This window comes from Mercurialis annua, linkage group LG2 (assembly GCF_937616625.2).
Source record: "Mercurialis annua linkage group LG2, ddMerAnnu1.2, whole genome shotgun sequence".
Lineage (NCBI taxonomy): Eukaryota > Viridiplantae > Streptophyta > Magnoliopsida > Malpighiales > Euphorbiaceae > Mercurialis > Mercurialis annua.
Window position 1 is genome coordinate 46771240 of NC_065571.1, and position 27754 is coordinate 46798993.

General features: G+C 34.0%; 6 protein-coding genes across 7 annotated transcripts; 1 reads left to right on the forward strand and 5 right to left on the reverse strand.

The window, feature by feature from the left end:
* Positions 1 to 443: 443 nt before the first annotated feature.
* On the reverse strand, positions 444 to 2143 carry LOC126669663 (sugar carrier protein C-like). The gene has a single exon (XM_050363186.2). The coding sequence runs from the start codon at positions 2103 to 2105 to the stop codon at positions 558 to 560; it is 1548 nt and encodes a 515-aa protein (XP_050219143.1). The 5' UTR covers positions 2106 to 2143; the 3' UTR covers positions 444 to 557.
* Positions 2144 to 8117: 5974 nt separating this feature from the next.
* On the reverse strand, positions 8118 to 9070 carry LOC126670230 (uncharacterized). Its single transcript, XM_050363911.2, has 2 exons — positions 8921 to 9070; positions 8118 to 8834 (listed from the first exon to the last, which is right to left on the reverse strand). Exons 1-2 carry the CDS (start codon positions 8972 to 8974, stop codon positions 8277 to 8279), a joined length of 612 nt encoding a protein of 203 aa, XP_050219868.1. The 5' UTR covers positions 8975 to 9070; the 3' UTR covers positions 8118 to 8276.
* Positions 9071 to 12408: 3338 nt separating this feature from the next.
* LOC126670138 (uncharacterized) lies at positions 12409 to 17311 on the reverse strand. The gene is made up of 7 exons (XM_050363806.2): positions 16706 to 17311; positions 14890 to 14942; positions 14468 to 14560; positions 14136 to 14359; positions 13458 to 13524; positions 12713 to 12823; positions 12409 to 12640 (listed from the first exon to the last, which is right to left on the reverse strand). Exons 1-7 carry the CDS (start codon positions 17106 to 17108, stop codon positions 12617 to 12619), a joined length of 975 nt encoding a protein of 324 aa, XP_050219763.1. The 5' UTR covers positions 17109 to 17311; the 3' UTR covers positions 12409 to 12616.
* Positions 17312 to 17714: 403 nt separating this feature from the next.
* On the forward strand, positions 17715 to 19270 carry LOC126670604 (uncharacterized). The gene has a single exon (XM_056104846.1). It carries the CDS (start codon positions 17883 to 17885, stop codon positions 19167 to 19169), a length of 1287 nt encoding a protein of 428 aa, XP_055960821.1. The 5' UTR covers positions 17715 to 17882; the 3' UTR covers positions 19170 to 19270.
* Positions 19271 to 20103: 833 nt separating this feature from the next.
* LOC126668627 (glutathione S-transferase T3-like) lies at positions 20104 to 21393 on the reverse strand. The gene is made up of 2 exons (XM_050361815.2): positions 20837 to 21393; positions 20104 to 20755 (listed from the first exon to the last, which is right to left on the reverse strand). The coding sequence occupies exons 1-2, from the start codon at positions 21236 to 21238 to the stop codon at positions 20576 to 20578; spliced, it is 582 nt and encodes a 193-aa protein (XP_050217772.2). The 5' UTR covers positions 21239 to 21393; the 3' UTR covers positions 20104 to 20575.
* A 2671-nt stretch (positions 21394 to 24064) lies between these two features.
* LOC126666929 (uncharacterized) lies at positions 24065 to 26330 on the reverse strand. 2 transcript variants are annotated; one of them, XM_050359847.2, is made up of 5 exons: positions 26258 to 26330; positions 26028 to 26148; positions 25897 to 25950; positions 25748 to 25799; positions 24065 to 24397 (listed from the first exon to the last, which is right to left on the reverse strand). In XM_050359847.2, exons 2-5 carry the CDS (start codon positions 26138 to 26140, stop codon positions 24176 to 24178), a joined length of 441 nt encoding a protein of 146 aa, XP_050215804.1. In that variant the 5' UTR covers positions 26141 to 26148; positions 26258 to 26330; the 3' UTR covers positions 24065 to 24175. The 2 variants fall into 2 exon arrangements, with proteins under 2 accessions (XP_050215804.1, XP_050215803.1); XM_050359846.2 differs by lacking the exon at positions 26258 to 26330 and having other exon boundaries at positions 26028 to 26239.
* Between the last annotated feature and the right edge of the window lie 1424 nt (positions 26331 to 27754).

Sequence of the window (27754 nt, forward strand, 5' to 3'; positions counted from 1 at the left end):
AAAATGAGATAAACTTTTGAAAAAGAGTGTAATCAGATTTTGAAAACTCCATTAATTAAAGATAGAAGATAAGGGTATAAATGGAATATGGAATTTAAAAGTGTGTTGGAAACATAAAGCGTCAGGTATTTGAGAACAAATTTTACTCTCTAAAACGTCATTTAATTGTGAATGGAGGGAGTACTATTTATGTTTAAGTTTTTCCGAATGAAAGTCAAAACGTTACACAATTTATCAACTCATCTCTTTGGTATTACTATACAAGGCATTTAGTATAGGTCTTTAAAGTAATTACTGAATCAAAGAGGTTGTAAATCAAAATAATATGCAGAAAAGTTAAATTTGTGCATATAAAAAAAAACTCAATCAAAATTTAATGGAATCCAATATTTTAAGTAAACTTATTATAATTCTTGAATAAAGATAATAAATTGTCATCTCAACTGACTCCAAAAACAAAAACTACAATTAGGTAAAACTAAACTGAAATTGAAACTAAAATAAAGAGCTAAAACATAAGAAAGATTAAAACATATTTTATAATCTAGACCATTAATTTAAACAGAGAGTGGCTCATCATCTTGAGGCATGAATCTCCTCCAGTACCAATGGTTCTTCCACACTTGAGACATCTCTTCAATCGGAATGTTCTTTGTCTCAGGCAAAAAGAAATAAATGAAGACCGTCATCAAAAGAACGAATACGGCAAAGAAGATGAACAGCCCAAATTTCATGGTGCAGAGCATGGCGAGGAACAGCTGAGCCACCAAGAATGTGAAGATCATGTTCACTGCTACCACAACACTTTGCCCTGTCGATCGAATCTCCAATGGGAATATTTCACTCGGCACTAACCATCCTAATGGCCCCCATGACCATGCGAATCCTGCTACGAAGATGCAGATACAGATCACAACTATGAACACATACCATGTCGGTAGATCCGTCACTTGCCCCGCCGTTCCGAATTTCACTCCGATGAGTACTGCTAGCAAAACCTGAAAGATGAGCATTTGAATTCCACCCTCGAGAAATAAAAACCTTCGACCCCATTTATCAGTTCCATAGATAGCTATGGAAGTAGCCACCAAATTAACACCACCGGTGACTAATGCCGAAAGCAGAGAAGCGTTACTGCCGAGTCCAATGCTTTGGAAAAGCACAGGAGCATAAAACATCACCACATTGATGCCTGTAAGTTGCTGAAAGAATGGGATCAGAATAGCCATTACAAGATGTGGCCTGTACTGTCTTTTCAGAAGATCTTTATACGAGTGTTCTTCTTTCTTAGCTTCTTTACAAGCAGCAACCAAATCTTGGTATTCGTATTCTATTTCGTCGTCGTTTTTAGCTCCGCGAATGCGCTTCAGAATTTCCTTAGCTTCTTTATCTTGACCTTTCTCTAACATAGAGTTTGGTGTGTTCGGAAGAAAAAGAGCAGAGATGAAGATGAAAGCAGCAGGAACACATGCTAGCCCCAGGCACACACGCCATGCTTCGCCGTTCGTCATTAGCTTGGGAGTCACGTAATTCACCAAATTAGCAAAAAATATACCAATTGTTATGGCTAACTGAAACACATTGGTGAACAGACCACGGCTTTTGTAGGGAGCCATCTCCGAGACATATAGCGGCACTGACTGAATAGAGAAGCCAACACCAATACCCAACAGAATACGGCCGAGAATAAGCATCCAGACAGCCTGAGCGGCGGCATTGATGGCTCCTCCGGCCAAAAAGATCAAACCACCGAGCAGCATTGATATTTTGCGACCGAGTTTGCGGGTGACCCATGATGCGGCCAAGGAAGCAAAAAGTGCAGCCACGTACAATGAAGATGTGAAGAGAGTAAGCATATGGTCATTGAACTTACAATATTGATTGGTTGAAGTATCCAATGCTTCCTTGTGATAAACTGATGGAAAGAATTTAGTGAGAAAGGGAACCATAGTGGTAACACCACCGGAGATACCGATGTCGTATCCGAAAATAAGACCACCCATGGCAGCTACAACGCAGGTAAATACAGCGTGCCATGTTATCTTAGAAGAGTAATTAGGCTTATCATCACCACTACTGACAGCAGCTTTAAGAAAAGGAGCCATTACTTGCTCAAAACTTTTGAAAGCAAAAGCAAAGCAAATTAGAGAAGTGTATGAATGAATGAATTAAAGTGAGGGTAACCTTGGTTTATATAGAGAGAACTTTGTCTGTCTCCGATTAGGATTTGTACTTTTTTTTTTGAATTCAGGATTTTAATTACGTACTTCTCCCGTATACTTTGGATTATCTATTCCTTAGGAATTCGGATTATTATTAATCCTAAATCAAAACTGATTTAAGAGCAGAACAATTGAATACTTTTTACTAGTTAAAAGATATTAAATGAAGCTCAAATTGAAGGTCAATTTGGGTATAATGAAATATTTAGTTAGATTAAGATTACTGTAGTGTAAATATATAATGTTAAAATAGAATTTGAAAAAAACATGATGCCGCCTCTAAACCCTAAAACCCTTCCCCCGTCGTTCCCAGCTCCGCCACCCAAGACACAAACGCCGACTACAGGATTGCACTCAGGTAATTCATCTTCTGCTACAGTTCTGTACTTTGAAAACTTCCCAGAATTATGGTTTTACTCGGATTTACAAAGGGCTTTTGCAAAGTATCATATTCGAGGTCGGGTTACTATCGCTCGCAAGAAGAATCGATCGAATAAACGTTTTGGGTTTCTTCACCTAGAACCAGAACAAGATGCAAGGGATTCGCTTTATCGATTGAACAACGTTTATATTGGTTCTATGAGGATTAGAGCCTTCTTTTCGAAATACCCTAACCCTACTGCACAACACATGCAACGTCAGGTTCCCCCAGCTATAATTCAATCCAAGAAACATGAATTCATCCCTTCATTAAGAGATTCAAGGTCATATTCCCAGGTGGTTAACAAACGTCCGATTGATTATGTTCCGTCAAACAACTGTCCCAGACCTGAATCCTCCATTGTTTCAGTGAACAAACTTCCAGACTTGTTGAATATCGCGGCATATCTGCTGAATCATGGAATTCATTACGACTCATTCTCCTTGCTTGGAGGAAAATTTGTCCTTCTGAATTTTTACAATCAAGATGATAATGACCAATTTGGAAGACTCTTCCCCAAATTATCAGACTTCTTCACGTCTATATCTCCATGGGATGGGAATTTCACCTCGGGAGAGAGATTTGCTTGGATTAATATTTCGGGTGCTCCTCCGATTGCTTGGGAAGAAAGATTTTTTACTTTTATTGGTGAAAGGGTTGGAAGCGTAGTATCCGTCCATCCAATGACAACAAGTAAGGAACGCATGGATACAAGATCGGTACTCATATCGACAAGTTTGAGTCGTATTGATTGTGATTATGCAATTACAATTAACAAGCATGTTTTTAATATACATGTTTTGGAATCTGATTTGCCGGTAATGTGGGACAATTCTGCTGATTTTACATATTCTTCGGCCTCTGATGATGATGAGCAGCATCATGATGAGAAGAATTCTGATCGTATTACTTCACCAGCAATCCAGTCTATTGCTTCGAAATCTGATCAGGGAATTGCACAGGATGTTGTGGATTCTCAGAATTATGGCTCTATGGTAGCAGCTACTAATGATCAGCTTTTGGGTGAGGACAACCAGGAATCTTCAGATACTAATTCCATTAACTCTAAAGCAACATTTCCGAATCCGGATTTAGTTTATATCACCCAACGCAAGAAGTTTAAAGCCATTCCACCTAAGGGCTCCCTTCAATCCTGCTCTCTTTTCTCAACAGAGGTTCAAATGGAGTCAGACGGTTTAATTAAAGGATGTTTGCGACATCTTAGTAACAAGGAGAATGATATTGATACTTTCGAAATTGAGGTGCAGAAAACATGGGAAGTAGGTCTGCAAACATGTTTATTCTCAGCAGAAAATCAGCAAGGAATTATCAGTCTCCTTTCCCAGAGATTGAGCAAGAATTCTCAGGACAAGAACCACGTCTAATCAGGTTCTTCTCCTCAAGGTTTTTTAAATCTCTTATGTCTGATCTATTTAATTTTCTCTCATGGAATTGCCGGGGTGGTATATCTTTTTCGAGGAAACAAAGAGTTATTCGCTCTTTAGTGTCTAAAAACAATATTTCTCTTTTGGCTCTTATTGAAACTAAGAGAGAGCAGATGGACGATTTTCTGATTAGTCGTTTATGGCCGAATTTGGACTTTGGTTACTGTTTTTCGCCCTCAGTTGGGGCGTCAGGGGGTCTCTTATGTATTTGGGACAAAAAAGTTATTTCGACTTCGAGAATTGTTATATATCCTAGATGGATTTGCTTAGACTATGATCTGCAAACTACTCGTATCAGATTTTTTGTGGTGTATGGTTGTTCTTCAGCAGTGGATAGGTCCGCTCTCTGGTCTAGCATGGATCCTGAACTTAATACTGATAGATTGTGTATTATGGTTGGAGACTTTAACGAAATCTTACATCCGTCGGAAAGAGTAAATTGCAGTGGGTATTCGACAGGAATGATTCAGTTTATGGACTTCATCAGTTCTTCTAATCTTGAAGAGTTACCTCTCCAGGGTCGATTTTATACCTGGTATAATTCTATCTCTCGCTCAAAAATTGATCGCTGTTTTTTATCTTCAGACGCTTTCGTGTCATGGCCGTCACTTTCTCTTCGTGCTCTTCCGAGAAACTACTCCGACCACTGCCCCATTTTATTCTCTTCTGCGGTTGTGTACAATTGGGGACCCAAACCGTTCCGATCCATTAATGCATGGTGGAGCAATGATTCATTTAAAGATTTAATTTCAGCCACCTGGCAGGGTCTCTCACTGAATTCTCCTAATGCTGATCTTGTTTTTAAGCTTAGAGAATTAAGGAAAATTATTAAAGCTTGGAATATCAACTCATTCGGCAACCTGAACTTGAAGTTAGAATCTGCTCAGAATAATATCCAAGCTTTGGAGGCAGCAGCTGATTATAGAGAATTATCCTCTCAAGAAGTTGACGATCTGAACTCTTCCCGTACTTCTTTTTATTCAGTTTCAAAACAACTTGAGTCTCTATGGCATCAAAAATCACGGGTTAATTGGAATGTTTTCGGTGATAAAAATTCAAAATTCTATCATACGGTTGCTTCAGTCCGTTCGAAGAACAATCTTATTTCGGATATTATAGTGGATAATATATCATATTCGAAACCTGAAGAGGTGAAACTCAATATTCATCTATTCTACAAGCGTCTCTTTCAGCAACCTTCTGAAGTTACTTTTGCACTGGATTCTTTGCCAATTCGGCAACTTTTAGATGAGCAGGCTGCGGGTTTGGTTAATTCTTTTTCAGAGGAGGAGATCTATATGACCCTAGTTGATTGTGATGATAATAAGGCCCCTGGACCTGACGGTTTCAACTTCTTTTTTTATAAAAAAGTTTGGAAAATCATTAAGCATGATATTTTGCTTTTGTTCTCTAATTTTCACCGTACTGGAGTTTTTCCTGCAGGCTTGAATACAGCCTTCTTGGTTCTTATACCTAAACATAAGGGGGCTACAGATATAAAAGACTTCCGTCCTATTAGTCTTATCAATGAGGTTTTCAAGCTTCTATCGAAAGTCTTGGCTAACAGGTTATCCTCTACTCTTCCTCAGCTTATATCTGAAAATCAATTTGGCTTTATCAAAGGTAGGAGCATACATGATTGCCATATGATTGCTTCTGATTTGATCCATCTTGCTCATAAGCGCAGAGATCAAGTTTTTCTCATCAAACTTGATTTTAAAAAGGCATTTGATTCTATTTCATGGAATTTCATTTTAAAAATGCTTATTAGGATGAACTTTGATAAAACTTGGATTACTTGGATTTCTTCTTTTTTCTCTACTGCTCAGCTGTCAGTCCTGGTTAATGGAAGTCCTACTAAGAATTTTAATATGGGCAGAGGGGTTAGACAGGGTGACCCGCTCTCTCCGATGTTGTTCGTTTTAGCTGTAGAAGGATTGAAAGCTTTATTTGAGAATGCGGTGAACCTGGGCCTTATTGATGGTATTCATGTTGACGGATATGATAATCCAATTTCCTTACTGCAATTTGCTGATGACACGCTGCTTTTTTTGCCGAATAACTTGGAGATGATAAGAAATCTACTCCGGATACTTCGCTGCTTTGAACTAGTATCGGGCCTTCAAATTAATTACCAGAAATCTTCCATTATTGGTATTAATGTGGATGATCATTCTATTTCCGAAGCTTCTAAAATTCTTGACTGCAAAATTGAAAGCCTTCCGATCATTTATCTGGGTCTTCCTCTATCTCTGAAGCCAATTAAGGTACATGCTTGGGACCCCATTGTTTGTAATTTCTCTCAACAGTTAGCGGGTTGGAAAAGTAACTTACTATCTCCAGCAGGAAGACTTGTCTTGATCAAGTCAATTCTCAGCAGTTTGCCTGTTTATTACTTGGGCTCGTTTCTCATTCCACAGTCAGTTGCCTTATCCCTAGAACGTCTTATGCGGAGGTTTCTTTGGAATGGCTCTATTCATCATACGGGGTTCAGCAAAGTAGCATGGTCAGATGTTTGCCTGCCTTTGAATCTTAGGGGCCTGAATATAGTGTCTCTCAGTTTTAAAAATGAAAGTTTACTTGCCAAGTGGATCTGGAAACTGAAGACAGCGAATAGAAACTCTATTTGGTTCAGAGTTGTCTCCTGCAGCTCGGGTATGCATATGTGGTTTGATATCGAATCGGTCAATTTGAAGAGTATATCTCATTTGTGGAGAGGTATATACAAAGGCTGTGTTAAGAATTCAAATGTTTGGGTGATTTTCAAAAAAGGTTTGGACACGAGAATAGGTGATGGGAATGACACAAGATTTTGGAAGGATTGCTGGAATGGCTCGGGTTCTTTTCTCTTAATCTATCCAAGGCTGTTTGCTTTATCTTTAGACCAGGATTCGTTGGTTTCTGATCTGTTTAATGTTCGGCAGCAACATTTTTCCTTTTCTTGGCGCCGACGTCTGCGATTAAATGAGCAGCAGCAACTTTCTGAGCTGCAGAATTCTTTAGTCTCTCGACAACCTTATGGAGAAGGACCTGATGTACCTAGCTGGTTTGGCAAAGAAAAATTCACTCCTGCTGTCTATATTTTGAATAGATTTTCTGCTTCTCCTTCTCAAGAGGTTCAAAGTTTTGGAAGATTTTGGAAGTTTAAGGCTCCACCTCGGATATTGTTCTTCATGTGGTTAGTGTCTAGAGACAGAGTATCTTCGAATGTTACTCTATTTCAACGAGGAGTTCTTCTTCCTAATCAAATTTTCTGTTCTAATTGCTTTAATGAAGAAACTACTAGCCACATTCTCATACATTGCCGGTTTGCTTGGGAGGTTTGGAGTTACATTCTGAGTTTGTGCAATATCCAATGGGTTTCGCCTTCTAATATCCATCAATTCTTTGATTTCTGGAGTTCACTGTCACTGCGGAGATATCGATCATTATGGCAATCTATTTGGTTTTTTTGCATCTGGGAATTATGGAAAGCGAGAAATAGGAGGGTTTTCAATCAGGAATTAACGGCGAGGGATTCTTTAGCTTATATGGGTATTTGCAGAGCAGTTATTTTTCACAAGGATCTCAATCCGAGATTTTCTTTTTCTACGAATGATGTATTCAGAAATTTAGCATTTTTCTGTTTTTCTTTGTAACTTTAGCTCCTAGTAGCTTTTTGCCATCCACTCCTTTGTGGATGTGCTAATATACCCATCATTTATCCAAAAAAAAAAAACAAATTTAGAAATATCAAATATACAAAATTTAGAAAAGCATTTAATTTAAAATGAAATAAATTCAAAAATAGAATCACACCAACAATATCTATATATTAAAATAATTTTTACTTAATTTAATTCGTTTAAAATTTATTTTTAGTAAAAATATAATTTCATTAATAATAATAATATTTATTAAATTAAAGTACTAAAATAATGTATATGAATATTATTTACTATAATTTGATATTTGTTTATTATTTATTAAAAAAAATAGAATATCTCCAATGATCTAATTTATATAACAATTAAATTAAATAACATTCAATTAAACCCAAAAAATTTGCTTACAGCAACTAATCAGATTAGTATCTCTTTTTTACAAAGTTCAACATATCAAATTTGTATATAGTTACAACACATAGGTACATATTTTGGAATGTCATAAGAAAAAATAGAGACCATAGCAATTGCAACAATTAGTTGTTCAATTCTCAAAGGTGACATGAAATCTTGTGTATCTCTTGTATCTATGGCTGGACTCAATTTTCGTGAATTCAATCCCTTCCCCTATTGCCAAACTCACAATCCCAACTCCATGTTTGGCCTTCAAAATCTGACCCAAAGAAATACTAACATTTTTTCTATAATTTAAACTATGCTCTACTATAATACACCCGCTTGGATTCAAATTAACCATCTTCACCAATTTTAAACGATCCTTCAACTTTCCATCAACAACAATAAAATCAATCTTCTTGTAATCCATGACTAATTGGTAAGGGTTTCCACAGACAAATTGAATGACATCTTTGAGATGTTGATGGTGATCTTTTAATTGGGTTTTGAATTTGTTGAAATGGTGTTGATGAGGAAGAATGCAAATAAGCGTGCCACCTGTGTGCTTTGCTGCCACTGCAAGAGTTATGGTATATGGTGTTATTCCTTGTGTGGTTATCTCTACCATTAGTTTGGCTTGCTTTCCTGCTGCTGAAGCTGCTATGAACTCCATGCTTTTTGGAGTCTCCTCTTCATTTTGATCAGACTGTATAATGAAAACAGAATCAAGAGCAAATATATCAGCTAAATTCAAGAAATATGGAATTTTGCATAAAGAAGCAAGAAAATTACCAATTGAAGAGTGTGTAAGTAAGCCTTCATGGCAGCTTGAGGAGACCACGCCATGGATGGATCAATGTAATTAGGAAATTTTCCAAGAAAGCAAAAAGGAGTTGAAATAATTTGTTGATTGTTATTACTGATTAATATTCTTGAAAGAAATAAAATATATTTGTTGTTGAGGAGATCAGATTAAGTAGTTATATAGAGAGAGTAGTGATGAGGGAGAGTGCAAAATTTGGCAGTGGGCCAAGAAATTGGTTGGAGAAAGAAGCAGGACATGTAGACAGGTGGCGGAAGGAGAGGGCTGGTTTGCATGCAGCTGAGTCGTGGCAGCTTAACATTTGCATGCAATTCCTAAAGTTTTTGCTCAATTATTTTGGTGCATTCTTACCTTGCTCTCAAATTCATACATACAGGTGGCTACCATTTTAGACACCTGTCATTTTAATACTTGCCATTGTCACCACACTTGGAGTTCAATGATTGCGTACTCCTTTGCGTATAAAATAAAGAAAAAAGATACAAAAATAATTTTAATCTTTTTGTTTATTATTGTGGTTTTATAAACCAGAACTTCTACTCCTTATATGATCCAAATTCATATACTTCCAGCTTAGTAACATAAATTATTAAATTTTTATTTTTATTTAAAATTTAAATTGCTATTCAGTTTATTTTTCCTTATTAAAACTTTTTACATCTGTATATATACTCGCACACATACGAACTTATTAAAAATTATTAATTTTTTAAAACATTTATTTTCTTATATGGTGCTGCATGACTCTACCAGTACCATGATAGATACTATCAAATAGAAATACATATCTTGCAACTGAATTATGATGATGCTACAAACGCATCTTCTCATGTGTCAGCGCATACAATAGCTACAAATTTGCATATACAACCAGTTCTTCAGAATAGATGGAATCCTCCTCCATGTAGAGTTTTGAAACTGAATTATGATGCTGCTATAAATAAATCTTTAAAATTTGGCACAATAGGAGTTATTGCTAACGGTAATTTGGGGACTGTTTTAGACAAATATACAGCTTTCTTCAGACATATATAGGATCCGGGTGTGCTGGAGTTTTTAACTCTTCGACAAGCAATGATTTGGGCATATAGTAATGGTTGGAAGCGTGCATGTGATTTTTGAAGGAGATGCCTCTGATATTACTCAAACTATGAATTCAAAGAAAATATGCAGATCTTCAGTTTGGGGAATTCATTGGAATATTAAGCATCTCTGTTCTTTTTTTCAAGAATCACATTTCAAGTTTATCCCTAGAAGGTTTAATTTTGATGCTCATTACTTAGCTCAGACTTGTAAAAGATCTATGATTCACTAGCTGTTCTAGGGATTTTCAGGTAGTTTTTAGTTTGTAATTCCTTTTCAAATTCCTTAATATTAATATCTCATTTGGTTAAAAAGGATAAAATAGAAATACAAATCCAATCATGTATATGTAATATAGCTCAGTTAATTTGTTTTATTAGTGTTCATTTCATCCAAATCAAACCAAACCCAACTAAGCTAAATTAAAAAAAAATTAATTCTTCAGAAATAAAAGTTAACCAAGTCTGAAAAAAATATTAGATATATTAAGCTGATCTTTAATCCATCTTACTTTGAAAGTAAATTAATTTTTAGGCTAATAATCACCCACGGCCCCTGACTTTAGGGGTACCTTACGCTAAACCCCCTGATCTAAAAAAAGCTGCCGTAAACCCCCTAAACTTTACCTAATGATCAGCTAAACCCCTTTTACCCTAAAACCGCCCCAAAAAACCGCCCCAAGCCCTTTATTTTTTCAAAAATACCTAAAATACCCCTAAGGTCAATAACAAAAACCAAACCAACCTAATCTAACCAAATCTAAAATCATTCACCTAACCAAATCAGATATAAACCATCCAAATGATACTTAAATCACCAATCAACTCAATTAAATCAAACCATCCAACCGAAACTTTCACCCGCCGCCGCCGGTTTTTTCCGGCCACCACCGTCCATTGCCGGAAAAAAAATTATCCAAATAATAACTCCTTTAATTTTAAAAAATAATAGTTATTATTTTTAATTTAAATTTTTTTTTTAAAATTAATTTAAACCCACCGCGGTGGGTCTGCTCACCGGAGAGCAGACCCACCACGGTGGGTCTGCTGTGCAGCAGACCCACCACGGTGGGTCTGCTCTGTGCAGCAGACCCACCGGCGTGGGTCTGCTGCAAAGAGCAGACCCACCACGGGTCTGCTCTTTGCAGCAGACCCACCACGGGTCTGCTCTTTGCAGCAGACTCACGGTGGGTCTGCTATTTGCAGCAGACCCACCGGCGCCGGTGGGTCTGCTGCAAAGAGCAGACCCGTGGTGGGTCTGCTCTTTGCAGCAGACCCACGCCGGTGGGTCTGCTGCACAGAGCAGACCCACCGGCCGGTGGGTCTGCTGCACAGCAGACCCACCGTGGTGGGTCTGCTCTCCGGTGAGCAGACCCACCGCGGTGGGTCTGCTCACCGGCATGAATTAAAAAAAGTATTTTTTTTTATTTTTTTATTTAAATTAAAAATAATTATTTATTTAATTTTTAAATAAATTTAGGTTTGATTAGATTTGTTTGGTTTGATTTGATTGGGTCGGTTTTAAGTGTGGTTAGATTGAAGTTGTCTGGTTTGTTTGTATTTATTTACAGTTTTGAAGGGTATTTTGGTCAATTTATGCGAAAAGGGGTTTAGCTGATCATTAGGTAAAGTTTAGGGGGTTTACGGCAGCTTTTTTTAGATCAGGGGGTTTAGCGTAAGGTACCCCTAAAGTCAGGGGCCGTGGGTGATTATTAGCCTAATTTTTATGTTTGAACTTGATTTTAAAAAATAAATTTTTTCAAAATTTTAAATTAAATGGAAGAGAATTTAACAATTCATCAAATTCAATTCAATTCAATTATTTAATTTAATGTAATTTGATTCGATCTTTACGCATACATCCATTTAATCCAATATCACGCCATAAGAGTATTTTCAATTTTAATACACTGATCTGTATTGCTCATATTCTTAACTTAACCTGTGTCGGTAAGTTACTTGAATCAATTGATCAAGAAATTAAGTATGCTGAAATCAACTTCACGTGCATCTTTTGAGATTAATAGCGGAAAAAAAATCACTTGATCGAAGCTTTTGAATCCTCCTATCTCTCTCGACCCTCAATCTTTTTCTTGTGGTGGCGAATGCTCGAGCCTCACTGGCTCCAAAACATACAATTTCCACTATGAAGCAATTAAACAGACCTTTAACATAGAGTTGTCCGACTCGGCCAATGTGAGGACCGAAGGTTGGCTGCCCGTCCTCAAAATCATGAGGGAGGCTCAAAGGCTGCCATACCAATAGACCTCACCTAAGTTGATGAGAATTAACCTAATAAGACCTCGCTAGACGCACCATTTAGATTATGATATGCACATAATCCAAGATTAAAATGAATATATAAAATAACTACGTAAAACTAGAACTGTACTCATTTTATGTATGATGGCAGATCTAAAAGGTCCCCCCGATTTACAGAAGAGATCAAGAAAAAAAAGGGATGGGGAATTTTCCTATACGATTTCGAGTCAATAAATGATACACAAGCATTTACATGATGTTGAAAACCCCCATTAATCTTACAATTCCAGTTATGTTGCATTCTACCTGTTTCCTTATATTCTAGTCGATATCTTTCACTGCATCCTGCATTTAAACCACCCAAAGCCAATCAATCCAAATAAAGTTCTATTGGAAATAGAAAAAAATCAGCCTTACCTTAGCAAGCTTCGTCACATATGTTGCAGCTAATGCTGTTACCAACAATCCCACCCCAAGAGTTAATAATGAGTTATTTCCTCCGACTAATCCAATATCAGATTCTTCCTGCTGTAACATACCATGCATTTACAGTTAATAATATAGAACAACCAGTTTATGTTCTTCAATGCAAAGAATCACCCTAGCTACAAAAGACTTTTGAAGATAATTCATAACCATCATCAAAATCTTACATAAACAAAATTCAAAGTCAAGTGTTGCTCGGAAACAGAAAAGAAAAATGATAAAAGGACATTTTTTACAAAAATAGGTTATAAATATAAGGCTTAAATGCACCAAAAATCACCAACTTTCATGCGTGTTTTTGGTATTTAACATAATCTTTTAATTTTGGCATATTTAACATGAACTTTCCAATTTTTTGCAATTAAGACCACGTGTATTTTCCTTTGAAAAATAGTGTTATTTTACATCCAAAATGGCGTCGTTTTAATGTAAAACGGAGCCGGTGTCATTAATTGCAAAATTTTGAAAGTTGATGTACTTTTTTGCCAAAATTAAAAGATTAAGTTAAATACTAAAAACACGCGAAAGTTGGTGATTTTTGGTGCATTTAAGCCTAAATATAATGTCCCAGACTTTCAGAAGCATTTTTGAAAACGGAAATGAAACTTTGGAGCGTAGGAATCGACAAGTTTCCATGCAACATAGTTTAAAAGTAATGCAGAAAGATAAAACTTACAATAATTGCACGGCCAAATGCACCAGCGCTCACATAAGCCCATGTTCCCGGAAGCATTCCTAACCAACTACATAAAATTGAATCTAATTAGATATGGAAACTTTCCGACAAATTCAAAAACTGGATGACATTTAATGCAAGCATAACGATCTGGAAATTTTCAGACAGGTATTATTAGTAAATTACATCACTGCCTTGCCTCCGATCAATACATTCCAAACAAGTTAGATAGATCATACCAGGATTATACAAATCTTCCAACGATCTCATCCTAATTTCAGATTTTATGTTGAATTCAATTTAAGAGAATGTGAAAAGGTATTATATTATTGACATACTTAACAAGTTATGCAGCAGAAAGTAATGCTCAGATTTTATTCACTTTCAGAATGAGATTTGGCATACCTACTCTCTTTTTTCACCAAGAGGAGCATACCCACACTTAGAGAGAGAAATGGAACATTAAACAGTGGCCACGACATAAAATTTATATGCTTCAGATGCTAACTAGCACCTAACAGTGGCCACGGGGAACTAAGCAAAGCATGAAAAAATATGTGTTTGTATAAGACAGTAGATGCCAAATATAGAGTACAAAACAATGAACATTCAGATCAATAAAAGCAGCTTAAAATATCTAGTAGAAATAATAGCATATAAAATGGATCATAGGCAAACCTTCCCAAAACGTATGGAACGAACTTAACGGATGTCAATCCATATAGATAATTCCCCAAAGAAAATGGAAGCAAAGGACTCAAACGAAGAAGTGTGACAACTCTAAACCCATTTTCACCAATTGCTTTGTCAATAGCAAGAAACTTTTTATTTCCTTCAACCAGTTTAAGAATACGCTCACGAGCAAAATATCTAGCTATGAGAAAAGCAACACTTGCAGCAACCTGGAAAAGATAAAATCATAAAAGCATATAAGCTACAGCTTTCAGACATGGTCATGTTTTTTTGCTCCTACATATGTAATAAACACTTGCTTATGCAAGCCAACTTACTGTTCCACTGATAGAGACAATAATGGTGCCAATAACAGAGCCAAAAAGAAGACCTGCCGACATCGTTAATGGGATTGCTGGAATTGCCAGAATCTAGCAGAGAGATCAGTTAAGAGTCAGTTTCAGAAAATGAAAACAAGCAATGCTGTTTCACTGTAAAACAGAACAAGTATAAGCAAATGAACATAGAGCACACGCACTACTAAACACTTTTTAAGGAGAAAAAGGCCTTTTATCTATAGAGTTCTGTTATATTATTATGTGGCAGGTCAAACAATTCCCCCTTATTTGGTCTTCTGAAGTAGTTAACTGAAGCAGTAAAAAATATTGTGCATAATCTTAAACCCATATAGGAGAAATCTTATCCTGCAAATAATTGAAGAGATTTAATATAGACATCAGAAATCAAATAACATGCTTACTTCAAGTCCTGCATAAACTGCTACAAATAAAGCATATCCAGCAGGTCCATAACCTGTTCAAGAAACAAATATATGAGATTCTAGTAAGTGCATTCCACGACAAAGAAATGAAGTGATATATAAAGTTTTCACTGTATTTAGCTCACTTTTAAAATATATCCACATGGTAGCAAAAGAAAGAACTAAAGTTTATTATGCATGTACAATACCACCATCAACATAGCAAACCAAGTTAAGCAGGTGTAGAACTGTCAAAGCAATTGCACATTTTGAGTATAAATTAAATTTACATAGTATATAAATACAAGAAGATGTAAATACGTTATTGTTCCTTTTCCTTATGTCAGAAGACAAAAGACAACATTAAAGTTCAACTAATAAGCAGAGAAATCGAGAAAGAGATAATTGGAGAACAAAATGATAAAGCTATGTGATTTTCCTTAGATGAGAATTATAGAACTTCTGGAATTAACTCCACAAGAGAATAGATTTCATATACAATATACCTCAATGCATTATGCTTTAAAAATCAAAGGTCCATTTCGTTTCATCCAAAAACCATAATTTAGCTAACATTTCGCAGAGGAAGCACCTCATCATGCTGCCTATATCTCCAATTTGAACCAATTTGATTACTACAACACTGAATTCCTGATAACTTTTCCCTAGCTCCTTAAAGAAACATATTTTCAATTATTAGGTATATTACACAAATTGATAGAGTGAGGCCAATTAACCCATAGGAACAAGGAATTTTAACTTCATTACTGTCTACGGTCTTCAGTTCAAACTGAACGGAAAAAAACAAGGTTCCTTTTGCTTCTCAGTTCTAGTTCTAAGAAAAACTATTACAAAAGAGCGTATAACAATCCTTCCGCACATACGGTCAGACTGCCACCACGGGAATAATTGAAGTTCTTCTTCTGTACAATGTGAATGAGAAAAAGATAGAGAGTGTGACAATCACTAGGGCCACTTAACCTCGCAGCCATTTTAGAACTTTTAAAGCTGCATTCTTAATCAACTTCACATTCAGTGAAAGCTCTAAAAGACAGCTAGTAAGACTTCACTAGTGATGTTGTAAGAGTATTTACGGACATCAAACAAGAGACACTCCTCAATTATGGTTTCATGCCTAACAATATCAAAATTTAATGTTAAAATTATAATACCCAAAGATATAAAATTGAGTACGGATGAAAGAAACTGGTGAAGTTAACACAAGAATTTATTAAACCATGACATCTCTCCAACTATAAGTATCAATTTCACTATATGCATACAGACAACAAATGGTTCAATAGATACAGAATTAAAAAGCTTCCCTTCCCTTAGTGTCACCAAAAATCGAGAAAAAAGTTCACTATATGACTAGTCCTTGAAGATATCTAACTAACACACTAGTTGTTAACACAAACAATTGACAAGTTGATCCAAGAAAACAATCTAAAGCTGAAGATGAAATCAAATATTTTACCAATCAAACACTACAGCTTCTTTGAACAATGCTGAGAATAAAAACACCTAACCCTCACTACAAATAATATTCCAGAACCATACCAAATGAACATTGACTTTGTTAGAAAATGCATCTGAAAAATGAAAACATAAGTCCATAATACAAACCAATACTCAACAAATCAAAAGGACTTTAAGTCAAATCCATTTCAAATTCTCATCAATTTCTAAAAGCCAAATTTGGTATTCAGCACATATAGCTTCATTCCCACTAAAATTATCTAAAAAAACACAGAAAGTGAATAGCTTTCGGACGAAAATTCACTAAATTCTACAGCAATGTCATAAAGAAAATTACCTTCAATAAGGCCAGAAAAGTGAGTCAAGAAAGCATTGAGCTGATCCCTATAAACATAACCAACAGCACCAAATCCACCAACAACACCCACTAACAAAACACCAGCCAAAAGGGTTCCTTTAATAGCAGTTTCATTTTGCAACTCCCCATCATCCTCATCACCTTTCCGACCCTTATCGTCATCATCGTCGCTATTTTTAGTATTCAAGAACCACCTTACACTCTGAGGACTCTTTTGAAGAGTCTGTTGGGCTTTCTTGGATTGTTTAAGCGAAGAACAAGGACTCAAGAAATGAAAACGTCTACTGGGTCTGAAGCTGTACAGGAATGAGGTGCAAGAAGAGTGTAAATTTGAGGTTAGACATGGCGATGGTGGTTGCCTGAGACTCAGAAGCGTGCGCATTTTAATTAACAGTAGTAGCAGTAACAGTAGCAGGTTGGATTAAATTATGGGTTGGTTTTTGAAACCTGAAGAGGGAAAATCTGCCATGTTTTTCTGTGTTGGGGAGATTTTGTGATGCGAAAATTGGTGGTGGCAGTGGAGCTGTTTGGTTTGATAACATGTGTAGAATTTGAGCCAGCTTTGTGTGCTGCCGATTTAGCCACGATTCTCACCAAAAATGTATACTACTCCTATTATATATTTATTGATAATTTCTATGTTCTTTTTAGAACTATTTTCTAACTATTTGCACGAAAAACTTATAAATTTAACAAAAATTGTAAATATTTTTAATGCACAAAATTATTAAAAAATATTATTATTATTAATGTTAATTAGAAAAATCGTCATAATATTCTTAGAGCATCCCCAATGGTATTCTTTAAATTAGAGAGCATCATTTATAAAATAGAGAGCATCTTTATTATAGATAATGATTATTTTAACTTCTTTGCAATGGACTCTTCAAATCTATTCTTTATTTTTATCTTTTTAAATAACAGTGATTCATTTCCCTCTTTTTTTCTTTTGTTTTGGTTTCCCTCTCCTTTTTCCCTCCATATCCAAAAGAGCTGTACATTTTTCATTTTAAAAAACTGGAATTTTGATAATCTAAATTTAACTCCAGCAAAAATAAAATTGTGACAAGATTAGTAACCCACATAGATGAGATAGATCATATTCTTCCTGACTTAAATTTCTCTGGGTTCTTTTTCAATTTTGTTACTTGTACAGATGACACTCCCTTCCAATTTGATCAATTTTATTCTTGATGATTCTGATTCAGATGACGAGTTAGAATTAACAATATCTACTATTGGAGAGCTACTCAACAAAAAAAGAAAAATATCATTACATCGTGGTTCAGTTTTTGGTCGTACTTTTATAAGGCGTAATAGAGTTCATGGACATCATAAACTTTTTCACGATTATTTTGGAGAAGATCCTGTATATTCTTCAACTTTATTTCGAAGGAGATTTCGAATGAATCGGTCTCTTTTTCTCCGTATTCAATCTGCTATAGAAGCTCATGATCCATATTTTGTTCAGAAAAGGGATGCTGCAGGATATTTAGGTTTGTCTTCTCTTCAAAAAATTACTGCTGCATTACGTATGCTTGCTTATGGAGTTACATCAGATTATGTTGATGAATATGTAAGGATTGGAGAAAGTACTGCTACTGAAAGTCTTAAAAAATTTGTTAAAGCAATTGTTTCAATTTTTTCAGAGAAATACATGAGGTCTCTGAATAAAAATGACATAGATAGATTGTTAAAAGAAAACGAAAGTCGCGGGTTCCCTGGAATGTTAGGAAGCATTGATTGTATGCATTGGAAATGGAAAAATTGTCCAGTTGCTTGGAAAGGGATGTATGTTGGTCATGTTCGAGAACCGACTATAATTCTTGAAGCTATCGCATCACATGATCTTTGGATATGGCATGCATTTTTTGGACTACCGGGATCACATAATGATATAAATGTTTTAGATCGATCTTTTGTATTTTCAGATCTTGCAGAAGGACGATCTCCACCAGCCAACTATTCAATCAATGGGCATCGGTATTCAATGGGGTATTATCTTGCTGATGGTATTTATCCTTCATGGTCAACATTTGTGAAAACAATTCCATATCCACAAAGTCATAAGCATAGACAGTTTGCCGCAACTCATGAGTCTACAAGAAAAGACGTTGAACGAGCATTTGGGGTATTGCAATCGAGATTTGCCATTGTGCGAGGACCGGCACGTTTTTGGCATCGCGAAACTCTAAAAGATGTTATGAAAGCTTGCATCATATTACACAATATGATTGTTGAAGATGAAAGACATGTCAGTAATTTAGATTATAATTACGATGCATTTGATGACACTCCACATATTTCAGTTTCGCATGACCATACAACAAAGTTTCTTGAGTTCATTCAACGTCATCGACGCATTCGGGATAGAGATATTCATTCGCAGCTGCAACAAGATCTAATCGAACATATATGGAATATACATGGGAGTCGTATGTAAGAAGTGATATTCTTGAATTTCAGTTTATTTATATTTTAGTTATTTTGAGTTTAAGTTGTAATTTGATGCAGAGATTATAGGAATTCTGTTACAAAGTCTATTTGGCAGCTCTATTTATTAGTCTGTGTGATTTCACTTTTTTAGGTGTTAATTAATCTTTGATTAAAATATGCAGAATTGGTTTTCTGTTGCATTACAGAAATAATGTTTCTACATAGTTGCTGCATAGTTTTGCTCGGAATTGCTCATCTCTAATCTCTATACTAAATGCAATTATAATAAAGCAAACAGACAACTGTTGCTACATTATTTTGACTTTTGAATGTAGCCATAACCAAAAGATACTGATTTAATAATGTTTCATAGTTCAAATTTAATTAATGACATTAGGATCCTGTCAAACCGAAAGATTGTTAAGTTCTAGAAATCCTATAAACAACAACTATTGTTAAAAAAATATGATTTCATACCGGAATTCTGTCAGGATATTTCTCCCTAATTCGAGCTAACCGTAACAGATTCTAAGTTAATGAAACAATGTGAAAGCATGTGGATATTGGATTGCTTCTGTGAAATAGAGTCTTATGCACAAGTGCGTGTTTTACTTCATTGATGAAAATTACTCATCATTCAAAATGCAAATACTGAGCATAATAGATAATAAACCATGGTACATAGTTAGCTTAAACTTAATAATTGACAGTGGAAGCACTCAAGCACAAGCAATAACCATATGCTCCAATCAAACATGAGACAAATTTAAGGCAGAAATGAATAAGCAATAGCATAATTCATCAAAGACAATAAACAATAACTAGAAAATTCAAGCCAGTGGATTCAATTGCCCAATCTTCCTTAAAAAGCGATAATTCCACACAATTCAACTGAGTTCAACAAATGATAATAAAGAAATCAATCATTCCCTACAGAAACATTCAAACAAATTGTGCACTAATTAAAATAAGAAAAACAATCTTTAACAATTCCTCCAATCTATATCAAACAAAACACATAATTACCATAACCTCTCAACTACTACTTTGATCTTCTTTCAACGATTTCTTTTTGGCATTGAGTATAAAACTTTGCTAGCATTTCAGGCATCCCAGTTGTATCTGTAGCCATTATCCTTTCATCTTCCTTGGTTTGTTCTAATCTCAGCTTTTCTTGCTCGTAAGAGAGTCTCTCTTGTCCTTGAGCATAGGCTTTTTCGAACATTTCCAATTTCTTTTCATTGAATTGCTTTTTTTCCTCCCTCATTTCTTGTATTAAGTCCACATATGAACTTGTGGAGTCGATTTCCATATCTTTGCTCTTCCTTTTCTTTTTATCTTTTTCAGCTTTCCTCCCCGGTGGTCTCTCTAGGTCAACAAAGTTAGAACTTATAACATTTTCATCTCCGAAATTCACTTGAGTTTCTGAACTGGGACTAAGATTAATGACAGGACTTGGATCCTTTTTTTTGTTGGTTTTTTCTTTTGACAATCTTCCATCCATTTTGGTTGAAGCCTTAATATATTCCAACAATGCTCAAACGGAAATTTAACTTTGTTCATTTCATGGTACAGAAGTTTTGCATTAGCGATCTGAATTAAATAAAATAAGACACAATTTTAAAATTACAGAATACGAAAAACATGAACATGAATAAGAGTCGTAGTAAATACCTTGTCTTGCTCATTTACACCACTTTGATGTCTTGATTCAATTTGAGCATAACAACCACAAAATTTATTAGTAGCTAATTGAATTGTTGACCACCGATTCATCAAAGAACCTTGTGTTCGTTCTGATGGAAAATTTTTATATTTATGAAAATATTCCCATAATCGTGCCCAATATGTTTTGTGTTTCTGTTCATTACCGTGCACAGCATCTAAACTAATATTCAGCCATGATGATACGATGAGAAGATCTTCATCTATCATAAAATTGCCACCACGAGATTTTTTGGAATTGGATTCCATAGGAACAGATATGCCATCAGAAACTGAAAATTGAGTTGGGAATTGAGAATTTACCGATGAATCAATATGAGCGTTTTCTTCATCGGCGAACTGAAAATTCATATTTTCTCTTTTAAGAAATATACGATCTGCTTCTCTTTTTTGTAAGTGAAGAACAAAAATCTGAATCTTTGAGAACAAAAAGAAAAATTTGAAACTGTCGCTGTAGAAGTAAAAAAGAAGGTTAAACGTAAATGACGTGTGAAATAAAGAGTTGGTTTGACTCTCCACATGTGGAGAGCCAAACCAACTCTGTATTTTTAAATTAGATAATAGAGAGTCCATTGGACTCTTAATTTTTAGATAAACTCTTCAATTAAAAGAGTTTGACCCTTTTAAAGAGTCCATTGGGGATGCTCTTATGAGTCTTTTTCAATAAACATTAACTGATTGTTTTAAAATATTCAAATTTATTTAATATAAAATTCTATTGGAACCGATGAGCTATAACTCAAATGGTATAAGCCAGTATTTTAAAAATCGAACCGGTGGCCGAACCGGTGAGGCCATCGGTTTCCAATTCAACCGGTTTAACCGGTTCAATGACCCGGTTCAACCGGTTTAATAAATTTAAAAAATTGAAAAAAAATTCTGTTTTGCCGTTTTTTACCGGTCCAATCCGGTTCAACATCCGGTTTTTTACCGGTTCATATCGGTCCAATTCAGTTCAACCCGGTTCAATCCGGTCCAACCAAAAGATCCGATTTTTTGCCTTTTCAAATCGGACCACTGACCGGTTCACGGTTTAATCGGTCCGACCGGCCGGTCCAATCCGGTTTTTAAAACACTGGTATAAGCGTTGGATAGCAAACTGCTAGGTCGTGGGTTCAAATTCTCCCACAAACTCTCCCCCTTCCCAACTATAAAAAAAAAACTTTATTGGATAATAAATTATATAGTGATAATTATGACACAAAAAATAAAATTGTACGTATATGTAGTATTTAACATGATAATTTTGATTTTCGTAAATAATTTTATTTTAAAAATAGTAAAAAAAATTAATTTTTCTAAAAACAAAACTCTTTTTATCTTTAAGTAGTATAATTTTACGCAAACAAAATATTAGAAAATAATATAATTTTACTATTATAAATATTAAATTAAAATTTATACAATTTTAAATATAGAAAAAATATTTTAAAAGATAAAATAATTCTAAAATATCTTATTTAATCAAGCTTAATTTCTTTAAAAATTATAAATTTTAGCATATTTTGTAAGTATAATGTGAACTTTTCAATTTTAATAATTTAATATATGAATTGTCATTTTTTTTTCAGTTTGAAACATCGAACAATTTTTCATCAAAAAATATTAATGTAAACACGGAAATAGATATTGTTTTGACGTTCACTTCAGCGTTTTTTTGACGGAAAATTTCTCGGTGTTTTGAATTGTAAAATATTAAAAATTTATTTTTAATATTGTCAAAATTTAAAATCTATGTTAAAATTGCAAAATAATTAATATTCACAATATCTAAAGGAATTAAGCCTTTTATTAACTAGCTAAGGCTGAACTTTAGATATACTCTCTCCGTCCCACTCTAATTGACAAAATAACTAAATTACAATAACCAATACAAACTAATAAATGACATACATTGTTACTTCTATACCCCTCTATTGATAATGGAGCTAATTAATGCTATTAGTATATTAGTCGAATTCTCATTAAATATTCACCATTTTTCCATAAAAAAGTTCAAATTTAAATGAGGGTAAAGATGGAAAGTTAAAGGAAAAAATTATAGTTATGTTAATTTTGTCGATTAGAATGGGACATTAAAAACTCCATATTTTGTCAATTAGAGTGGGACAGAGGGAGTAATATTTTACAACGCTTAACACACTTTAAATTACACAAAATTAATATAAAAAAATACACAATATTAAGAAAATACTATATATATAAAAAAATTGCTTGTTTTGTTTGTAAAAGTAAAATTAAATACAAAATGATGCTTGTATCGGACTACATAATTACAGTCAAAAAGGTATTCCAGCTACATAAAGTGTCATCCAAAAACGATCTATTACATCAATTCAAAAAGAACTAGATTTACACACGGATCTATCCAAATAAGTACACAATTTTATAAATCTAAAAAAATTACAACAAAAATTTCATAGAGCTATCACATATTTACAACACGTATTAAATTGTAAAAAACGATAAACTAGTAAATTAATCTTTGATACGAAAATGTAAAAATGCATCCGGTTTAGATGGTCCATTTGTTGTAGGCACCATCAAGAGATTTACAATTCGACATATTTTATAAAAGTTTCGTATCTCAAAAAGAACAAAACTCATGCAAGATAGATAAACCAAAAAAAATTGATAGAAAAATAATACTAAAAATAGCAACATAAGATAAAAAAAACTAAAAGAACAGATAATTAAAAGTTTAATTATTGGACACTTTTCTCATTTATAAAAAACTCAGAGAACAGATAATTTTTTCTTTTATTTAAAAAATAAAATAAAAACTCATCTAAATATCTTTTTACTATTTCTTCTAAATACCAATTAAAAAAATTAAGAAAATTGTGATAATGTATAGAGAAAAGTAGAAGAAGATGGGGAAAAAATTAAACTATAGGAAAATTAGAGTATTTAAATTATTTTAGTGTTCATAACCAATAAAAGAGATCGTAAAGATCATATCCATAGGGAACTGACTAGTTCAAAGCTCAAACATTGAATTGAATAAAAAAAATGAGTTCAGATAATAAAATAGGAAAAAAAATCAGTCATATTTCAAAACAATAATTAACCTTATTTATATTGAAAAATCCTTCAACTTCATCCTTCAAACCTCTTATACGGCTGGCAATTGGCAAATAGAGCTTATACATGAGCAATTTCACAGCATATGGAATATACCAAGCAAAAGATATTGCATTCTGGACAGGGAATTCATGTAAATCCAACATTTACCAAAGATACTACAGTTTGAGACATGCAAAATAAGTATAGTGACATTTACATTCTTCAAACCATCTGAGATTCTCCGGTTTGCGTTTCTAAATGTGAAGAAAATGTTGGAGTCTGTGATGGAAATTTTACCATGAGAGGCAAATGGTTGACTTCTGATTTTCTTAGGGCAGAATTGAAATTTTCAAGCTGTTGATCAAAATTCTTCTTCACTGCCTGAGGGGTGAAAAGATCTGGTCTTTCGAATATTTTGACAGCAAAATTTGCTGCAAGGTTAATCTGTGAGAAAGTGAAGATAAAGTGAGCTAAGAAGGAAAAAGGACAGTTTTTATCTCTTACAGTGAAAATATCTCTATATGCTGTTCATTCTCATATTCCTTATTAACAAATATAACACCAAAAACAAAATAAATTTGTATTGGCAGAATGGAAGTGTGTGCATGGCAATGTCAACGATGAACTAAAAGTCTGAAGCTTGGATACCATGTATCTAGTTCGACAATTCTGAAAAAAATAGTTGTTTTCCCAATGCTACTGGCAATTGATACATGTAAAAAATCCATCAGCTCCAGAGATACTTTGCTCTAATAACTATTCAGTAAACATAGTTTCACACACCTCCACATAATGTAAGCTCAAAACACTTTCTGAAAACATAATACAGAGAATAAAATGCATAGGATTTGAATGCTTTTCATTCCCATGTTCGTTATTTGTAAATATGAAAGCAAAAACAATAAAAGTCGAGCAGCACAATGAATAAGAAGATGTCAAGGATCAACAAGCAGTTCACGCATATTAACACATCACATGATGTAACCAATTTCTTGGAGAAAATGGTTGTTTTCTACATCATGAATTCGGTATCTTGACTACTTAGTCATCATGCCTCTATACATAATATAAGATCAAAACAACTTTCGGTTAAGAAAATTATAGTTTTGGAGACCTAATTCCAGAAAAAGAAAATGGCACCTTCATAAGATCCTATATTCCCATGATATATCAGACGATTAACGACTTCATAAACTAGCTTTCTCTTGTAGCTCTATTATCTAGTCCTCCTTTGAAGACTCGTCCCCAATAATGATGTTGCTTTCCGTAGAATCAACAGTATGGAGGTTACATATTGAATGCAGCAACATTAAATTGAACATGTGGGTGAAGACAATCAGCATTGCATTGTACATTGTAATTCTCCAGAAGAGACGTAAATTAAGGTCAACTCTCTAAATACAACCCTTTGTGAACCCTATCGACAGGTCAATGTCAATATACTAAGTGCAAGTTTAACAATTACACCACCATTCATATCCGACTCAAACAGCATAAACTAGAGCCGCAATCAAGCCCAGAATAGTAAGACTAGTAATGGTCAATAAATGGTTTATTGAGAGAATGAGTAATTCTATTGATTTGAATGATCATATGGCAGAAGCTACAATCACAGTAAAACATTAAATTGCCCAACTTAGAATTTTTTTGCTTATACTTGTACTGTAACTTATATTTATACTCTCATATCATGGCTAATAACTGCTACCCAACAAAATCCAAGCCAACATGCGGACATGACTGTAAATTAACAAAATAAAGTGATTGGTTTAGAAAATAAAAGGAAAAACTTACAGAGTGAGAAGCTGAATTTAGGAAAGATTTTGTAAGAGGCAATATGCAGAACCTGTAAATATATTAACCAATATAAAAATAAATAAAAAGATTGAAGCAACAGTGGTTGGTTAATGAGAAAATAACGTTTAATTAAATTTAATTTTTACATGCCGCGACCTCCTGCTAGAGCTTCCGCTGAGGGTTCTTTCCATTCATCGATTCTGCAATTCTCAAATTCAAATTCAAATAATAAACACTAATTATTAACCAATTAAAAGTAAAAAAGAATTATACTTACACCCAACCGTAACGGCGGTCAAACAAGAGGCGCTTCTTTTTTCGAGTAGTGGCTGAAGAAGTAGCAGAGGTGGTGGAGTTTTTTGTATAAGAAGAAGAAGAAGAACCGTCCATTCCGTTTTCTGCTCTGCGGCGAAAAATAGCTTCAGTTGTTAGAAATGAGCACTGTAAGTGGAAGAAGAAGATAAAATATAGAATCAAGAGAAAATTAGAGAAAATTAGACAAATTACGTAATTGGCCCAATTTATTCTCGATTTATACGGTTTAAGCTTTCACTTTTCAAATTCAGAGCATCCATAATGCAATACTAGACATAAAATTCAACTTTAATGCAATAATATATTACATGCTAAATTTAACATATGCTATATTGCATTTGAAATTTGAAGAAAGGGTCAACGCGTCCCCTGAACTTGTGACACAGGGTCATCTAATCCAATTTATACTTTTTTGAGCAACCAACCCCAAAACTCTTCATTTTTTGGTCAAATGGCCCGATAATTATATTTTTAAAACGTGTAAAATACAAATCGGATGTGAGGGATGCAAAAAATAATTAGATACTTTCCTAATTATTGCGATATAGTTATCCTAAATTTATTTTTTAAAATAAAAATATAAATTATCGGGTTATTTGACCCAAAAATGAAGAGTTTTGGGGTTGGTTGCTCAAAAAAGTATAAACTGGGTTAGATGACCCTGTGTCACAAGTTTAGGGGGCGCGTTGATCCTTTATTCTTTTAAATTTAGCACTCATTATTTCATATGCTAAATTTGAGCAACTAATCAAAATTTATTTTTAAATATGATTCTACTATTATTTTCTTTGCGTTGTTTTTTTATTTATTTTTATTTTATATTTTATGCACTCTTTTTTATTTTTACGATCTCGATTGATTAAATTTTTTAATTATAGACCGCACGTCAACAAATTAAAATATTTTATTTTTAATTTATTTATTCACATAACAATTCTATATAAAATAACTCATTATTATATCAAATAAAAAATAATTATTATTTATTCCATATTGTCAAGGCGAAGAGCATCACTTTTGTAAGTGGTCTTAATATATTGTAAAAAAATTATAAAATATATGATTAAATTTTTATAATATAATAAATATAATAATAATAATTATAATAGTAAGCAATTATAGCATTTATTTTAAATTTTTTGTATTGGAGTTAAAATTAAAAAATAATGTTAAATTTAGCAAAAAACAAATAGCACTGCATTGTGGATGCTCTCAAGGTTGTGTAATAAACTTAATTGAACAAAGGATAAAAGAAAAAAACTCCCGAACTTGGCACGAAATATCAAATAGGCTCACCGTCATGAAACCGGATCAAACACACTCCTCACGCATTGTCGTCCAGTCTCACACCGTGTATGAAAAACACTCTCTTGATAAAAAAATTCAAAATAATCATTATACTTCTCTACAATTTATAAATTGGTACAGAAAGTTAAAAAAATGATTTTAAAAAAAATTAAATTGTTTTAAATGTTTTTAAAATTTCTAGAGGAGCATCTCCTCCTCCTCCGACAGCTTCTCAGAGAGGAGCATCTCTTTCGAGGAGCAGATTTGCTCCTCTTCCAAAATAAAGAGAATTAAAGATAAATTTTCGGCGGTTTCCGATGAGTTCACAACGGTCAGTGGTCGAAATGGAGTGGTTTCCGGTGAATAGAGGGGTTATTTGATCCGGTTTTGGTGTAGTTTAGG

Coding starts and splice junctions, on each gene's coding strand:
- LOC126668627 (XM_050361815.2), bottom strand. CDS start 21,238: ATGAATTTTCAGTTCGCCGATGAAGAAAACGCTCATATTGATTCATCG. Junction 20,756..20,836: donor GTGTAAATGAGCAAGACAAG/GTATTTACTACG, acceptor TATTTAATTCAG/ATCGCTAATGCAAAACTTCT.
- LOC126670604 (XM_056104846.1), top strand. CDS start 17,883: ATGACACTCCCTTCCAATTTGATCAATTTTATTCTTGATGATTCTGAT.
- LOC126666929 (XM_050359847.2), bottom strand. CDS start 26,140: ATGGACGGTTCTTCTTCTTCTTCTTATACAAAAAACTCCACCACCTCT. Junction 25,951..26,027: donor GACCGCCGTTACGGTTGGGT/GTAAGTATAATT, acceptor TGAGAATTGCAG/AATCGATGAATGGAAAGAAC. Junction 25,800..25,896: donor CTAGCAGGAGGTCGCGGCAT/GTAAAAATTAAA, acceptor ATATATTTACAG/GTTCTGCATATTGCCTCTTA.
- LOC126669663 (XM_050363186.2), bottom strand. CDS start 2,105: ATGGCTCCTTTTCTTAAAGCTGCTGTCAGTAGTGGTGATGATAAGCCT.
- LOC126670230 (XM_050363911.2), bottom strand. CDS start 8,974: ATGGCGTGGTCTCCTCAAGCTGCCATGAAGGCTTACTTACACACTCTT. Junction 8,835..8,920: donor ACTTACACACTCTTCAATTG/GTAATTTTCTTG, acceptor TTCATTATACAG/TCTGATCAAAATGAAGAGGA.
- LOC126670138 (XM_050363806.2), bottom strand. CDS start 17,108: ATGCGCACGCTTCTGAGTCTCAGGCAACCACCATCGCCATGTCTAACC. Junction 14,561..14,889: donor CAGTTTATGCAGGACTTGAA/GTAAGCATGTTA, acceptor TCTCTCTGCTAG/ATTCTGGCAATTCCAGCAAT. Junction 12,641..12,712: donor ATGTGACGAAGCTTGCTAAG/GTAAGGCTGATT, acceptor GTTTAAATGCAG/GATGCAGTGAAAGATATCGA.